The 16,158-nt window shown below is 53.5% G+C and overlaps 2 protein-coding genes across 10 annotated transcripts in view; one reads left to right on the top strand and one right to left on the bottom strand.

The window, feature by feature from the left end:
* Shank1 (SH3 and multiple ankyrin repeat domains 1) overlaps positions 1 to 2,826 on the bottom strand; it is a 51,317-nt gene extending 48,491 nt beyond the window's left edge. For all 5 annotated transcript variants that reach the window (XM_057761053.1, XM_057761054.1, XM_057761056.1 and 2 more), the window contains exon 1: positions 2,377 to 2,826. The gene's annotated coding sequence lies outside the window, so the exon portion shown is untranslated. The remainder of the gene's footprint in view (positions 1 to 2,376) is intronic.
* Positions 1 to 11,436, top strand: Clec11a (C-type lectin domain containing 11A). 5 transcript variants are annotated; one of them, XM_057761061.1, is made up of 5 exons: positions 1,451 to 1,749; positions 5,087 to 5,156; positions 6,497 to 6,686; positions 6,933 to 7,124; positions 7,920 to 11,436. In XM_057761061.1, the coding sequence occupies exons 3-5, from the start codon at positions 6,521 to 6,523 to the stop codon at positions 8,363 to 8,365; spliced, it is 804 nt and encodes a 267-aa protein (XP_057617044.1). In that variant the 5' UTR covers positions 1,451 to 1,749; positions 5,087 to 5,156; positions 6,497 to 6,520; the 3' UTR covers positions 8,366 to 11,436. The 5 variants fall into 5 exon arrangements, with proteins under 5 accessions (XP_057617042.1, XP_057617044.1, XP_057617043.1 ...); XM_057761060.1 differs by having other exon boundaries at positions 1,451 to 1,884; XM_057761059.1 differs by lacking the exons at positions 1,451 to 1,749; positions 5,087 to 5,156 and adding an exon at positions 1 to 1,413.
* The last annotated feature ends 4,722 nt before the right edge of the window (positions 11,437 to 16,158 follow it).

Below are 16,158 nucleotides of genomic sequence, written 5' to 3'. Positions count from 1 at the left end.
GCAAAGACGACCCTCAGTGCAGAGCCACTCAGAGGCTACTTAGTACCACTCAGTGACAGACACAGTGGAAGCCCGTTCCCTCTGCCCTGGGATAGGTAAGGGAGACTAGACATACCCTCAGGCCTCTGCACAGACAAGCTCACACCACCTCTGCAGCCTTCCTGGCACCCTTCTCCTCCCTGTCCTTGGCCCTGCTTGCAGCCCCCACCCCCCTGCGCTCCACTTTGCTTCTGACCCAGTGTGTCCCAGAAATCACAGAATCACCACGGGAGCTACTGGCCCACTTTGTCAAGCCACAGAAAATGAAGCTAAAATTAGCTAAGGACAGACAGGTGGACCAATCCACCCCAGTATCCTGCCCTCCTGGCCAGAGCCTGGCCTCTTCACCCCAGGGAGGCGAAGACTGACTTTTATAGTAAAGGCGAGATGGAGGTGTGAGTTTTGAGCCTGGGGCAGCAGGAGGTGCCCGAGAGCTGGTGACTTCACTGAAGTGTGGCTGACCACGCTTGGAGGGCTGCTGGGGAATGAGCTGTCCCTGGAGGGGATCGAGGGACACAAATGTGGGTGGATGGACAGAAAAGAGAAGTTCCCCCGAGCTGTACCCAGGGGACCTATGAGAGGTTACTGGGGCATATGAAGAGGATGTGTGGGTGGAGGTGGAACAGTCCAGGTGACAAGCTGTGGTGGCCTGGGTGGGCGTGGGCTGCTGCGAGTGACCTGTAGGTGTGTTTCAGGGCTGGCACAGCAGGGTGGGTGGGTTGGCACTGTTTGGTGCTGCTGCCTCCACCGAGGAGAACTTGGATTGGGTGGGGTGGCTGGGGAGAGGGCTAAGAAGTGAACTGCAGCGATATGGGACCAGGAGGTGGGGAGGGTCAACCCTCTCAAAGTGGCCTCCTTAGGGGTGGCTCCTTTCCAAAAGCGGTCCTCTTCTCTCCTGTTCGCCACCCCCCACTCCCCACTCTAGAACCGGAAAGCAGAATGTCTGGTCTGGTCCCTCCCACCCCACACCAGGCCCGGCTCCTGCACCGTTGCCATGGAGATGGGAAGCAGTGGAGGGTACTGCTGACTTTGGGGGAGTGGGGATGGGCTGGGGGGAGGAGGGTTGGGGAAGGAAAGACGAAATGTTTAAGGAAGAGAGTTCCAAGAACTGTAGGCGAGCAGGCATCTAACCACGGGCTGAGGACCCCTCCCCCTCGTGGGGACCGAGCTCCGAAGTCCCCACGCCCCAGTTGGCCCTGTTGCCCAAGCTACGGGGCTCCGGAGGAGACTCCGGCCTCCAGTTCAGTCCGCTGACCGCCCTACACCACATACCACCTGGCAGTATGACCTCAGCCACTCCCCCTCGGCTGACCCTGGCTGACATCCCCTCTGCAGCCTCAGCTCTACAGGAACCGGTGGCAGGTGGGATGAAAGGTCAGCATGGGCCAGGACCAAGAGCGCGGGCTCCACTGCCCCAACACCCAGGACAGCTCGGGCCCCTCCCCCTCCGGCCTTGAGGGAGGGAGCGGGCACACTCCGCCGGGGCGGCATGAATCAAAAGCTCGGCGGCTAAGAATAGCTGGCACGCAGCTGGTACCGAGACGGGCTGAGGGATCGGCAAGGGGCGGGGGGAGCTGGCGATGGGGAGAGAGGGGGTGCCCTGCGAGGCTGCGGGGGGACAGGGGACGGCTGGCGTGGCCAGGAGCCGGGCCCCGGGAGAATGAATGGAGGTTGAGGAAGGCGGGAGCTGGGGCTGAGGCAGGAAGGCTGGTGAGGGGACAGCCCCAGGTCAGAGAGGGAGCTGGGACTGGGGGCGGGAGCAGAGGGGGCGCGCCGACCCGCGGAGAAGGAACCGGAGGTGCAATGGACAGGCGAGGCGCGAGTAGGAAGGAACTGGAGACGCCTGTAAGGGGCGGCGGGTCTAGACGCGGCGGGCGTAGGATGCTCTGGCCCAGACCCTGGGCTTGGAGGGGTTGGGGCACCAGGGTGACCTAGGGGAGGGGCTCAGGTGCGCCAGGGTGGGCGAGGCGGGGGAGTGGCCGAACAGGGTTGGGAGGCGGGGACCGGGACCCAGTGGTGGCCCTGAAGAGCCTAAGAGACCAACCAGTACGGCTTAGGGGGCGCAGCACGTGGGGGATGGGGCACACCCTCCCAGCAAGGATGCTATCTGGGACGGGGCACCCGGGACTGGGTCGCAACCCAATTTGATGCCACCCGTAGGGGCCACGCTCCCTTCCACACCCGCACTCCCCCCCATACACACACCCTAAATGCACACCCAGGCTGGAGCCGGCGCCAGGCCAAGGACATCCGGGGCGCCCCCGCCCTCTCCCGCAACCCCAGCTCTCGCAGCTGCACCCTACCCCAGAAACCCCCTGGGGTGCCCCGTGCCCTTACCTGCCTGGCGGGGCTGCTGAGTCCCGGTCGGCGGCGCCCGCGGCCCCTCCCCCCTCGCCCCCCACCCCCCACCCCCCCGTACACGGGGGACCCTCAGGCCATGCCCCACCGCCCCGGAGGGCGAGCGGGCCGGGGAGGGGGCGGGCGAGGGCTGGGGGGAGGGCGGGGGGACCGCGGACCTCACCCCCCCCGAGGGCCGGGCCCGGCCATCCGCAGCGCGCCCCCCTTTCTGTCGCGCCCGTGCGCCCCTCCTCGCCCGCCCCGGGGCTGGGGTCCGGCCCGGCTACGGGCGCCGCGGCTCCGGCCGGCCGCTCTGCCTCCTCCTCTGCCTGGGGCCGCCGAGCCGCCGCCTGCTCCCGCTCGGCGCCTTCACTGCCACCCGGCTCGCTCTCTCGCACTAGCTGTCTCTCCCTCACCCGGTCTCTCTCTCTCTCTCTCTCTCTCTCTCTCTCTCTCCTCTCTCTCTCTCTCTCTCTCTCTCTCTCTCTCTCTCTCTCTCTCTCTCTCTCCTCTCCTCTCCCTCCCTCCCCTCCCTCCGCTCTCTCCCCTCCCTCCAGAAGCCCGCAGAGAGATATCGCCCCTCCCCGCGCCCCCAAACCTCGCCCATCCTCCCCCCCCAAACGCGGCTCCGCCCCTCTCCCCTCGCCCTCCTCCACCCTTCATCTCCACTTCCCCATCCCCAAACCCAGATTCCACCCCTGCTTACCCCCTTGTATCCCAAATGGGGTCCTGCTCCTCCCAGAGGAGCCCCTCTCCCAGAGTGCTCCCCACTCTTTCTACACATGGTGGGGTGCTATTTGTATTTTTCGAGAGTCTGTATATTCCCAAAGTGAATGCTGAGGGTTATAGACTCCTGTCCTGTGGTTCCCCCCACTGTGAGCGTGTACACACACACACACACACACACATGCATGCACGAACCTTTTCATATAAGCCCCCCCCACGAAAGTACCTGAGATAGGCATATGTCCCTTCTCCCTACTGGTCCTGAAAGGAAACATACTCACAGCTGCCTACTCCTTAGGGCATGTCTGCCCAGTACACAGGACTAGAGACACTCACCTGGCTTCATGCACAGTGTCACACCCCAGTGTCACAGCATACCGACAGCACCCTGCAAGATTTACCCACACCATACTCCAACTGCCTGCTCAGATCTGCCCACAGAAGCACACGGTAGACAGACATGCAAGCTGTCTGAGCGAGCTCACCCACCCCCTGTCCATCACAGGTGTGCACACCTGTTTGACTGCACACCCCACTCATAGCACCCCCTCCACAGCTATCCCTGAGTACGGGGGTTCCTATTCAAGCACAGAGAGGCTAAGTAGCTTGCTTCAGGTCACCCAGCTCTAACGAGGTTCTGTCAAGGATGAAGAACATAGAGGATGTCCCTGAAGTCTCCAGTGGCCTGCTATGGTGTCCCAAAGAACATTGTGTATCTTCACTCACCATATATCACCTCTAATTTCACACACATGGGCACATAAAGAGTGTGCAGGGGCTTAGCGTTCTGGTGCTTGGTACATTTATAGAGGCAAGGCAGATCCGTTCATCATCCTGCAGCCGTCTTCAGTCAGTCCTGACTTCTCCTTTGTCCCAATTCCAGCTGCATCCCTAGAGCCACAAGGGAACACCATCACCTACAGATGGTTCCAGGTAGCTTCTGGGTTCATCCGCAGCTGCGGGCTCTCGGGAGCATCCTGGGATAAGCCGAGTTAGTGCCATCTCAGAGAGGCCCTCATCTTGATGGACCCACCCAGGTGGTGAGCAGCTGAGCCCATGGAGAACAGCTGTCAGTGCTGGCACCAGGACTGAGTGGCTATGCACACTCAATAGTTTACAAGGCTGTTATTATGTGGAGGTCTCCAGCCTCTGGTGAGGGACCTCTGCGCTACTGATGAGCATCCGAGAGGCTCTGAGAGAGCCGGGAGGCTGCCCAAGGTCACTCTGCCCTCCATGTTCCAGGATTTCTTGAAAACTGGTGTGTTCCTTTCCAAGACCCCTTCTAGGGCTCTCAGCAGTCAAGGGCAGATGTAAGGCACCTGCTTGGAGCCAGCAGTCTTGGCCAGATGCCACCATAGGGCTCCATGAGACTGCCATGTCCCTTCTCTGAGCTTCATTGCTTTTTCCATGCAGAGCCTGGGCCCCTAGAGCTCTGGCTCGTGAATTGGCAAGACCTGCTGGACTATCGTTGGAAAAGCCCTGCAGGACTTATGGTGCTGGCATGGAGTGGGCATGGCACAGCCTTCTACTCCCCCAGCACTGGATCCTCCCATGGGCTTCAGTACCTCCACCTAGGCAGACACCTTGAGAACTCAGGTGTAACCTAAACACAAAAGTCTGTCTCTGAGGCCTTTGACCAAGTTGTTGTTACTCCGCCAGGAACCTTCTTATTCAACATCTTAATTGAGCAGTTATTAGGTACGAGGAAACCCTGCTTTGACTTGGGGATACAGAACTACCCAAGAATCCAAGCCTTGATCTGCAAGAAACAGATGTAAATAAACAAGGCCATACTGGTTGGATCATACCTTGAAGAAAAGGGGGCGTTTTAGAAAAGCATCTCATATGGCGCTCAGAGCTGAGACTCCAGCGATGAGGAGGAGCTGAGGGAAGAGTCTGCAGGAGGAAAAGGATAGGGAGGACACAGCCGAGGTGGAGGGTGAGGGGAGATGAGGTGAGCCTGCAGAAAATGCTTCTCTCCCAGGCCCCAGCGCTGCAGGCTGTACTGAGCACTGAGGCCCAGGTTTGGCTTCTCTCCTGCTTCTGATGGGAAGGTGAGGAAGCAGGGGCGTGGGGAGTAATGTGATCTGATTTATGGTTTGGACGGATTGCTCTGGCTGCGGCAGGCAAGCAGCCCAGATTGGAGGGGCTTGGAGGAAGGAGGGGGAGAGCAGGGGGAGGGGACTGCAGTGGTCTAGGCTGGGGTGAGGCAGCTTGTAAAATGTTCTCTGCTCAGAGCCCAGTGCTTGGTTAGTTCACTTCCTGGAGATACCTGCTCTGACTGCCCACCCCTTCTTCTCTTTGATGGGGACCACTGGGCCCACCACCACCTCCCACCCCAGCATTAGCCTGCTCAGGGCCTGGCTTGTAGGAGAACCTTGGAGTTACATATTTCAAGCTGTACACATGATGCTGTTCACACATGTCTCCACAAGCAGGCATACACAAGGGCTGGCAGGGCAGGGATAGACCATCTGGGTGGGGTCTGGGAGAGCCTGGAGCCTGAGAATGGCAGAAGAGTCCCCTTCTGTGTGGTCAGTAGTGACCACAGATAATAACAACCTTAGCATACCCTGCAGTCTGCTCCCTCCTCAGGAATGGCCAGGAGGCGGAGAAAGGAACAAAGCCAAAGCCAGCATCCTATTGTGGCCTGCTTTGTTCTAAGAAGGCTCATGGACCAAGGCTGAGGCCTGCCAGTATCAAGGATGCCCTACAGAATGTTCTCCATCTTTCTTCTGTCCATCTAAGTGCTTATACTTGCAAAAGGGAGTAAAAAGGGGCAGAAACAGTTCTGGAAAGTGGCAAGGAGTGGGTGTGGGGAGACCCAAGGCGAGGCGGGATCAAACTTTGGAACGTTGGAGGTTTCCGGCCACAGAGGCAGAGCCTCCTGGAAGCCAAGAGGGGCGGGGAGACACACCAAGAAAATCTGAGGAGACCAAAAGTTGAGACAGACCAGATCATCGGGAGGGAGGCAGAAGAGAGAGACGAGCAGAGTGGAGGATCAAGAGGCTAGTGATCTGCCCATAGATAGACACTCATCAGTCTGAGACCCCTCCCACAGTCCTATCTATCCCAGTCATTCTGACCTTTACTAGTTTGAGTGCTAGGAAGCCCAGCTGGATGCAGGCAGCCTGGCTTTTGGGGGCCCTAGTGGTCCCTCAGCTTTTGGGTTTTGGCCATGGAGCCCGGGGTCCTGGGAGGGCCTGGGAGGGAGGCTGGGGAGGTGCCCTGGAGGAAGAGCGAAAGCGGGAGTCACTCATGTTGAAGGTGAGTGTTGGGCTTGGGGTGAAGCATTGTAGAGATGGGGAAAAATGGGGCTTAGATGGAGCAAGGGGTTCAGAGAAAGAGCTGAGAGAGCAGGTGAAGAGACTGATGTGTATTCTCTGTCCCACAGGAGGCCCTGGGGCTGCCCATTGGGATGGGAAGTAATGACAGTCTTGCTGGAAATTCTGAAGGCAAAGAGGTCTTGGGGACCAAGGAGACCCAAGGGGAAGAAGAGGAAGAGGAAGCCACATCACCTATTTCCAGTTCCAATCCTTTCCCCAGCCCTTCTCCCACACCGGAGGACACCATCAGTTACATCTGTGAGTATCCAGAAGCCAGGATGGCCTGTCTGTCAATCACTGACCCATATGTCTCCCAGACATATCAAGGGAGCCCCAGGTTCCGTCCCCCGCCCCCATGCCTGTCAAGAGCCCGAACCACTGAACCTCATCTATATAGTCCAGATTACCTCACTCATTCCATCTTTGGGAGTCGGAGGGCTATGCCCTCCCTTTTCCTTAGGACCCCTGATTGTGTCTCCAGTTGACTATCCTGTCCCTTCACAGTGGGCCGCTTGTCCGGCCTGGATGCAGGCCTACACCAATTACATATTCGTCTGCACACTTTGGACACCCGTGTGGTCCAGCTGACCCAGGGACTGCGGCAGCTGAGAGATGCTACAAGTGATACCCACGACTCCGTGCAAGCCCTAAAGGAGGCACAGGTCCGGGCTGAGCAGGAGCACGGCCGCCTGGAGGGTGAGTCTCAGCAGCACCTAGAGGGCCTAGGTGAGAGGAGGCGCCCCAGGGAGGTCTGAACACCTGGGGACCAAGGGTGTCAGGAAACTAGAGGGTCCACATAGAACTGGGATGGGCTGGCACATCAGTAGCTGGATTATGTGGTAGGTGAGACACTCCTCGCTTCTTCAACCTGGGCCGCACCCTGGAAGCTCCACCCACTCACTGTCTGGCACCGCCTACACCCTGGCCACGCCCCTCTAAGGCCACCTAGTTAGACACTGCCGCTCTAATAAGACTGCCCTCTGGCCCCACCCTTTTACAACCCACAAACGCTTGGGTCCTGCCCCTGACAGCATGGCCAGGCTTCATTGGTCACTGAAGTTCTAATCCATCCCATCATCCACGCCCTCTCTGTCCTCAATGCTCTGCCTCCCCTAATTAGCCACGCCCCTACCACCCTTGTCTTAGCTTCACTTTTCACTCTGACTCCGCCCTCTTCCCCGCCACTAACGCTCTGACCCCGCCCCCTGCAGCCCTGGCTGGCTCTGCTTCATTGGTTTGTCTAACCCAGAGTTTTGGCTCCGCCCCCAGCAGCCTGCCTCTACCTCATTGGCCATCGCAGTCTCTCATTCACTGGCCCCGCCCTCCACCCTCAGGCACCAATCAACTGATTTGGCTCCTCCCTTTACCTATAGGCCCCTCCCTCTCCCGCCTCTAGAAACCTTGGTTCCGCCTGATTGGTCACCCAGAGCCTCGCTCTGGTCCCGCCCCCTCTTGCCCCTATGTTCTGACTCCGCCTCACCATTCACACAGGCTGTCTGAAGGGCATGCGCTTGGGCCACAAGTGCTTCTTGCTCTCGCGGGACTTCGAGACCCAGGAAGCCGCGCAGGCGCGGTGCAAGGCGCGGGGCGGTAACCTAGCGCAGCCGGCAGACCGCCAGCAAATGGATGCGCTAGGCCGGTACTTGCGCGCTTCGCTCGCCCCTTACAACTGGCCGGTGTGGCTGGGCGTGAACGACCGGCGCTCGGAAGGGCTCTACCTTTTCGAGAACGGACAGCGCGTGTCCTTCTTCGCCTGGCACCGCGCGCCCAGCCCGGAGCCTGGCGCCCATCCTATCGCGGCATCACATCCACTCAGCCCGGATCAGCCCAATGGCGGCGTCCTGGAGAACTGCGTGGCGCAGGCCTCAGACGACGGTTCCTGGTGGGACCATGACTGTGAGCGGCGCCTGTACTTCGTCTGCGAGTACCCTTTCTAGAGAGCCAGTCCTTGCCTCAGAGCTCTTAAGACATTCTGCTCCGTGTACCCTGCTGTCTGGGGTCGCTCAGAGGTTTACAATAACCATGAATAAATTTTAATAAGAAAAGGCTTTTTATTTTAGATATTGGCACTCAGGGTGGTTGAGGCCAGGTGTGCCGTCGAGAGAACTCCAAAGATGCAGCCCCTAGCCGTATCAGCCCAGAGCTTAGAAAGGCAAACTCCACAAGATTGCACGTAGTGCCTACGTGTAGAGCAGGGGCTTATTTGCAGTCGTCCTGGTCATCTTTTGAGTAGACTAAGCAAGTTTGATTACAAAAGCAGAAGTAGCAGTCTTACTGTCTTGCTAAAACAGCACATTTTACAAAATCGGTCATTTAAGAAGAGTCTCACATCTGGGGTCGGGATAAGGGAAGTGGGCTGACAGGAGCTCATCGTGTTAGAGCCACTCTCTGCTTTTGGTCTCTCAGGCAGACAGAGTAAGTCTAAACTTTTCAGTGTAATGTTCACCACCACACCTACATCGTGCGCCCTGAGCCCCACGCTGTATGCCTTGCGCTTTGCACCCTATACAGTGCTCCATGCATCTTGAACCTTCCTTGGGCCCCGAAGTGCCACCAATCCTGGATGGTTGGGCTCCCCTGAGACATAGCCTATGCAGCCTCCCCATGTCCCCATCTGTCCTCGAAGCTTCAAGCTCCCAGCTAAGCTCAGTGCCAATAAACCCTTCCATAATATAATTTGAGGAACTATGGAGACATCTGACTTTTATTTTGCCTGGGGAGAATCAGGAAGTACCAGACCCTGACTTTGGATACTTGTACTTGTCTTTTTAAAATACAGAATGTTGGAGAGCACATGCGCACAGGAACACGTAGATGTGCACAGATGTTTGGTGTACTCATGCACCCATGCAGATGCCAACATGCCCAGCATGCTTCCTCAGGGGCCTTTAGGACCTGAGCCCTGTCACTGCTCCTCAGCAGAGAGATAAAGTGTGCTCTAGGTCCTGCCGTTTAATCTTGTCTTGTGTTGACCAGGGTTCTCAGACCTGCTTTCCCTGAGCATCGATTCATCAAGCCCATTCCAGAGAGGAGAGACATCCACTCCAACCTTACGTCTCACAACTTCCAGAGCATGCGGTCAGACACTGGGAACACTCGGGTTCCCTCAGTTACTTCCTATCCGAGAAGCTAGGTCAGTCTTCCCCTCTTGGAGCCCAGGTCTCATGCAGGTCCTCTAGCAAGCCCCACCTTCTCCTTCCATGTGGTGTTGGCCTACATTTCCCAGTATGCCTGAGGACCATAGATCAGCTGTCTCCAACAAAAACTGAATTCTCTCCATCCACCGGGCTTGCCCCATGCACCTAGGGAAATGTAGTCCAGTCCCTGGATGGTTGCATAATAATACCTTTCCACCAAGAGTTCAAACAAATAAACAAAAAATTGGAAAACTTGTGAATTTTCATTGACAGATGCAAACAACTTTTTAAAAGTGAAATTGCTTCATATTAAATATATACATATGTGTAGGAAATGGTTAAGAAAATTTGGGTGTTAACTATTGATCCCAAGGATTTGAGGAGAAAGATCACCATCCTAAATCATGGCTGAATTAATAAAAGTAAACAAGCAATTAAAGCAAGTCTTTATTTGTGTACACCAGCTGCCTCCCCCTAAGGTAGGGTTCGAGAGTTCAGGAATTGAATGTGAGGAAGGACAAGGTTTTTATAGCTGAGGGGTTTTCAAATGTGGGATCTGGTGGGCAGAATGGGTGGGGTTACAGGAACAGATCATAGCATGACGAGTTAGTCATAATGACCTGAAACAAAGACAGGTTGCAAGGGGCAAGGTGGTCCTAATAAGGTAGTCATGGCAACAGTGGAAACAAAGGTAGAGTTGCAAGATGGTTATGAAAAACCTTTTGAAACAAAGACATGGTTGCCATTTCCTGGAACTGGCAGTACAGAACCCTTTGTAGTTAAGGTTGCAGGGAGGGCATAGCCCAATCCATGAAAAACAGAGTTCATTCATAAACAGGAACAAGCCCAGTTTATCTTCACTATAAAGTGGATTTTAAACCTAAGATGGAGGCAGGCTGGCTATTTCTTTACAACATTACTGAGTAGGATATTAAAAACACACGAAAATTCTTTTCAGCCAGAAGTGGAGGCTGATACCTGCAGTCCCATCTTTTGGGAAGACAGGAGGCAGGGCCTAGGGTTTTGGGGCAGCCTGGATTTTAGAATGAACCCCTGTCTGGACAAAGAAAAAAACAAAAACCAATCAAACAAATACCACAAACCCAAAACAAACAGATTGAAGAGAGCTAGGAAGATGCTCAGTCAGCAAAGTGTTTGTTCTATAAATGTGAGGACCTGAGCTTTTATCCTCAGCACCATGAAAAGGCCCGGCCCGGCAGAGAGTGTCTGCAACCCCAGAGCCGGGAAACAGAGAGAGAAGATGGAGCAGGTGGATCTGGTGCTCCACTGGCCAGCCAGCCTACCCAGCCATGTTCAGTGACCCTGTCTCAAAGTATTGGGAGGAGAAGTGATGAAGGAAGTCACTTGATGTCCACCTGAAATGGGATGGGGGCAATATTCTTTTAAAATATTTTTCACCTGCTAGTGGGAGTTAAACCCAGAGCCTCCTACACGCTAGGCAAGCACACTACCACTAAACTGGACTCCAGCCCTCAAAAATTTTATTTTGCTTGGAAAGTAATTGCTAATGCTACACCACAACAGTTTAAAAAGTGACAAGAAACTAAGATACATCTTTTTATTTAAAAAAATTTCAGGGCCAAGGTGTAGAGAGGAAGAAATAGGGAAGGAGGGAGCAAGGCCCAATAGAGGAGAGCTGAGCATGGTCAACTGTGTGAAGCCTCGCTCTTCTGAGGTCAAAGGCAGTCTCTATGTCTTCTGAAGTTTAAGGGAACAAGGGCCTGAGGGAGCTGAAGTGTAAAATAAAGATCCATCCCATTGTTTTGAAGTATTGGAGTGAAGGGTGATGCGGGATTTCCTTCTATATATGTTCTGCTTTTATTGGCTGATGAATAAAACTGTATAGGCCACAATGCCATGAGTTGGTTATTGGTCCTCCCTTCATTGTTAGCAGTCCATGCTCCTTCCAGATGGCTGTGTATGACAGAGGGATATGAAAGGCATACATGGAGTCTGTGAAGAGATTTAGAGAGTGTCCCTTTGTTAGTTCAAGGCATCGGTAAGAACTAGTAGCTGCAGAGATGGCACCAGCTGCTCTTCCAGAGGTCCTGAGTTCGAGTCCTAGCAACCACATGGTGGCCCACAATCATCTGTAATGAGATCTGGTGCCCTCTTCTGGCCTACAGGCACACATGGAGGCAGAACACTGTATGAGTAATAAATAAATACATTTTAAAAAGAACTAGTAGTTCAGTCTGTTGGTTTGTGGCTGAGTTGAAAGGGCTCAATAAGGTGATTCCTTAACCACCTTGGTGTCCCAGATGATGGCGCCTCCTGCCTTTTGGAACCCCTGCATAGGAAGGAGCTGTCATCTGTGTACCAGGTGTAGGTAGTCTGCAGTGGAGGGCCCTCGTGTATGTGTGTGGGATGAGGTAGGAACTATTCTAAGGTCTCAGTGCAAGAATGAGGTGACCAGTGGAGAAGCGTTGGAATGTTGAGAGGTGGGCATGCCTGAAAGGTAAGTGTGGCATCCTCTGTCTGAAGGGAGAGAACTTGGGAAGAAGTAGTGTTTGGAAACCTTGTACATTATGAGACAGGGTAGGTGATGAGAAGAGAAGACAGAGGTAGGTGACCTGAAGGTTAATTCGCGTGCGTGTGTGCGCGTGTGCGTGTGTTTGAGACAGGGTTTCACCATGTAGTCCTGCCTATCTTGGAACTCACTCTGTAGACCAGGCTGGCCTTGAACACACAGAGATCTGCCTGCCTCTGTTTCCCAAGTGCTGGGATTAAAGGTGTGCACCACCAGCATGGTTAACATCTTTGATTCACAAATAAGGAGTTTGGCTGTGGTCAGAGCACACAGGAAAGGTGCCCATCATTAGACAATATGGTCTAGTTGTTTTGATAAATATGCAATGGGCACAAAAGAAGGTTCCCAGTTGGTGATCCAGGACCCTGACACATATCCCTCCGATATCTGGAATATGTGGGGTCAGGGCCTGGAGGAGGCCCTGTTGAAGCTTGCAAAAAGGCTTGGCAATGGGCAAAAGGATGGACTCGTGGGGGCCAAGAGCCGTGTCATATATAGGGGTGATCAGGAAAGGAGAAAGGGGGAAACAGCCACTCTAGAAAGGGTGTAAGGACTAAGAGTGACTGACTGGATTAGGTCTTTTCTATCGGGGCTGATGGCCTTAAGAGTTGGAATAATAGTCCCAGATAAGCAACCTGAGGGGTAGACAGCTGGACCTTAGAGGGTGAGACCCTATGTCTGCAGACAGGAAGTTGAGTAGAGAAGATGTGTCCGCCTAGCTAATTTGTAGGCATGGATACAGAGAAGAGCATCTAGGTATTGTATGAGCTTGGAATTAAGAAAAGGCTTGAATGTAGGGAATCTTTCTTCATCCCTCTGATTGTTTACAGTACTTGTAAAGATTCCAAAAACTACTGGGATCCAGAGTGCCACCAGGCAGCCATTTGGATTGGTATATCGAAGGGATAGCGAGCCAGATCCAACTGTAAAACCAAGTAAGTTTGGGACCCTTTAGGTTGGATGCCAGGTGGAGGGTTTGGGGTTTTCTAAAAGGCTACACAAGGGGAAATGGGCCATCCTGTTCCAATGGATGACTGGCTTACAGTTTGGAGGTTTAGTCCATTACTGTCATGGCAGGAAGCAAGGTGCAGACATGGCGCTGGAGAGGTAGCTGGGAGTTCTACATCTGGATCCACAGGCAGCAGGAAGAGACAGTGAGCTGCTGGGCCTGGCTTGAGCTTCTGGAACCTCAGAGCCCCCAGTGACACACACATACCTTCTACAACAAAACCACACCTACTCCAACAAGGCTACACCTCTGATAATGCCATTCCATATGCATCTATGAGGGTCATTTTAACTCAAACCAACACAGACAGATAGACAGACAGACAGACAGACAGACAGAGAGGAGAATGGTACCACAGTTTGTGGTTGAGGGCATCTCCAAGACTCAGAGAGGTCCAAGAGAAGACCTATGGATAAGCGGATCATCACCACACTTGGTGCAGTCATAGAAGACTCAGCGCCTGGTATCAGGTCTTTTAAGTGATGCTAGAAAGCAGGAAACTGAACTCAGGGATGAAGTCTCATCCAGAGAAAAGGTCAAGAGCAGGGTTAGTAAAGAAGGCCAGCTGTAGCCTTAAAGACTACTCAAGGAATTATATATACCAACCGAGGCGGAATCTTACCAATTGCCACTGGTTGGTAGGGTGCTGAGCAATTGGTGAGCCTGTCTCTGGTGGACTGGAGATGAAGGAGAGGGTTTCTCAGATCCCAAGAGGAAGCACAGACACAGAAAGAGCCTTATCCAAGTCATGAAACTAATGGGTTTTCCAGCACATAGGTGTCTTAGGAACTGGGAGCCAAGGAACTGCAAAGTCGAAGACCTCACCCAAGAGATCCGTTGGGGAGTAGCACAGAATGCTGTCTGCCCCTGAGTGAGAACAGCGGGGCAGGCTTTCTAGGAGTTTTGGAGCATGGGCAGCGAGCTAATGGAAAAGTACAGCGCAACTGGAAGTGTTGTTTGGCCAACAACCCTAAGTTGTGGGGGTGGGAATTTCCAAGCCACGGAGTTGGGGGCAGGTCAGGGGCAGGGTGATTTTCTACCGGCCTGTTACCCTACATTTGCTTCCAAAGAATAGAGGCAGGCCTGGTTACTCGACCCACAAGCCTGATGTCTACACACTTTATCTCTTGACGGTCTTCTAACTTTTCCCACCAAAAGTTAAGGTCCTGTGTATTCCTTAGTCTCTCTCACCTTAATTTCCAATTCAGGGTCATTCCCTGATTGGCTAGGGTGGCTGACTCTAGTCAGCCCCTAGATCTGCCCGTTCCTTCCTCCTCAGCACTGGGATTACGTGCTGCCATTCACAGCTTGTGGATGCGAGTGTTGGAGGCTTTCCTCACAGAACCCTCAGTCTGCAGTGCCCTTGGTGGGGTTTGTCAGGGGAACTTCTCTTCCCAGCTGAGGGTGCAGTCCGGGGTCAGCGTTAGTTTAGTAGTAACTTCCTGAAGCCTCCTTTACAGAAGCTGCCTCTTGTTTCTTTTTCTGTTTCCTTAATATCAAGTTTCCCTGCATAGCTTGGGCTGTCCTGGAACTTTCTGTCTAACCCAGACAGGTCTGTACCTTGAATGTCCTCCTCCCTTGGCTTTGCTCTCCTGGGGTGACAAGCATACCCCATTGCACCCCACTATATAGCCTCTTTCAGTCTGGAATGCCTCCATATTTGGGATACTGACATTTTGGAAGAGCAGCCCCTCCCCCCTTTAAAAAGTGCCTCCACTCAGTCTGAGAGTGCCTCTTGACAAAGGCTTTGCCACACAGTCTCTTGTAAGTTAGCAGTGTCTCTCTGCAGATGCCACTGTTGGGCACAGCCAGTGTCCAATCATTTTGCTATGCACCTGACATTGTTCTGAGGTTGTTTATTTGTTCTATTAGATTGCTGTGTAGGGAATGGAAATTTATTTTAGCTCTTGGATTCAGAGGCATTGTTCTATGATCAGCTGACTTCATTAATTCGGATCTGAAGTGAATCAGAACACTGTGGTGTGTATTGGCTGGAGATGAGGCTCAGCTGGTCGAGTGTTTACTCAGCATTCACTAAGCCCTGGGTTCTGCCCCCACCACTACATAAACAGGATGTGATGCTGCAGAAGTGAAGGCAGTGCAGGAGCTCAAAGTCATCCTTACAGACACAGTGAGCTTGAGTCCAGCATAGGCTATGACACCCTGTCTAAAATATAAAGAAAAGGAAAGGAAGAGGCTAGAGAGATGGACCCGAGTTTAGATCCCAGCACCCACATGGTGGCTCAAACTGTCTGTAACTACAGCTTCGGGGAAACAAACAACATCCTTTTCTGGCCTCTTTGGGTATGTCACGCATATGTGGTACATGTGTGTGCATGCACGCACACACACAATCAAAAAAACAAATCAATCCTAAAAGAGAAACAGGGGAAGGAAGGGTCAAGAGTGGAGCTTAGTGGTAGACTACCTGGTGTGTGCCAGATTCTGGGCTGGGTTTCTAGAGCCAAAGACTAGAAGGGAACCAAGTAAGCTGTCATTATTTGAATGTGATATAAGCATGCACTCACTGTCAATCCACCCAAACAAAGACTAGGACAAACACGCAGAGATCAGAGAGTCTCCAGGACAAGAGGAGCACATGGAGTCTCCGCGATGGGCTGGGGACAGAGCTCAGTAGGGGAGTGTGCTTGCTACACCACATGTGAAGGCCTGACTTTGCATCCCCAGAACCCAACTATTTGGAAAGCTAGCATGTCTGTGCACGTCTGTAACCCCGGTGCTGATGGAAGAGGACACAGGAAATGTCCCAGGCCTTGCTGGCCCCAAATCTCATCTTAACAGAATGACCTGACATCTTCCTCTGGGGTCTGCATGCAGCACAGAAACACACACACGTTCATTAAGAAGATAACAAAATCATTTTATTTCTTTACAATGCCAATAAGCAATTAGAAAATGTTAAAAATAGCATTCACAATCCCAACAAAAGCAAGATTTAAAAAGGAAGAAAACAGAAGATGTCATGTAGCAAACTTGATCTGGCCCAAGGAATCTTCAAAAGGCTGGGAACGA

The sequence above is a fragment of the Chionomys nivalis genome (assembly GCF_950005125.1).
Source record: "Chionomys nivalis chromosome 23 unlocalized genomic scaffold, mChiNiv1.1 SUPER_23_unloc_1, whole genome shotgun sequence".
NCBI lineage: Eukaryota > Metazoa > Chordata > Mammalia > Rodentia > Cricetidae > Chionomys > Chionomys nivalis.
Note: the sequence above shows the minus strand (reverse complement) of the source record. Positions and strands in the feature narration are given on the sequence as shown.

Excerpts from the sequence above, each read along its gene's own strand:
- Clec11a (XM_057761058.1), top strand. The coding sequence starts at position 6,223 with ATGCAGGCAGCCTGGCTTTTGGGGGCCCTAGTGGTCCCTCAGCTTTTG. Across the intron at positions 6,370-6,496 it reads GGGAGTCACTCATGTTGAAG|GAGGCCCTGGGGCTGCCCAT; the intron begins GTGAGTGTTGGG and ends TCTGTCCCACAG. Across the intron at positions 6,687-6,932 it reads GGACACCATCAGTTACATCT|TGGGCCGCTTGTCCGGCCTG; the intron begins GTGAGTATCCAG and ends GTCCCTTCACAG.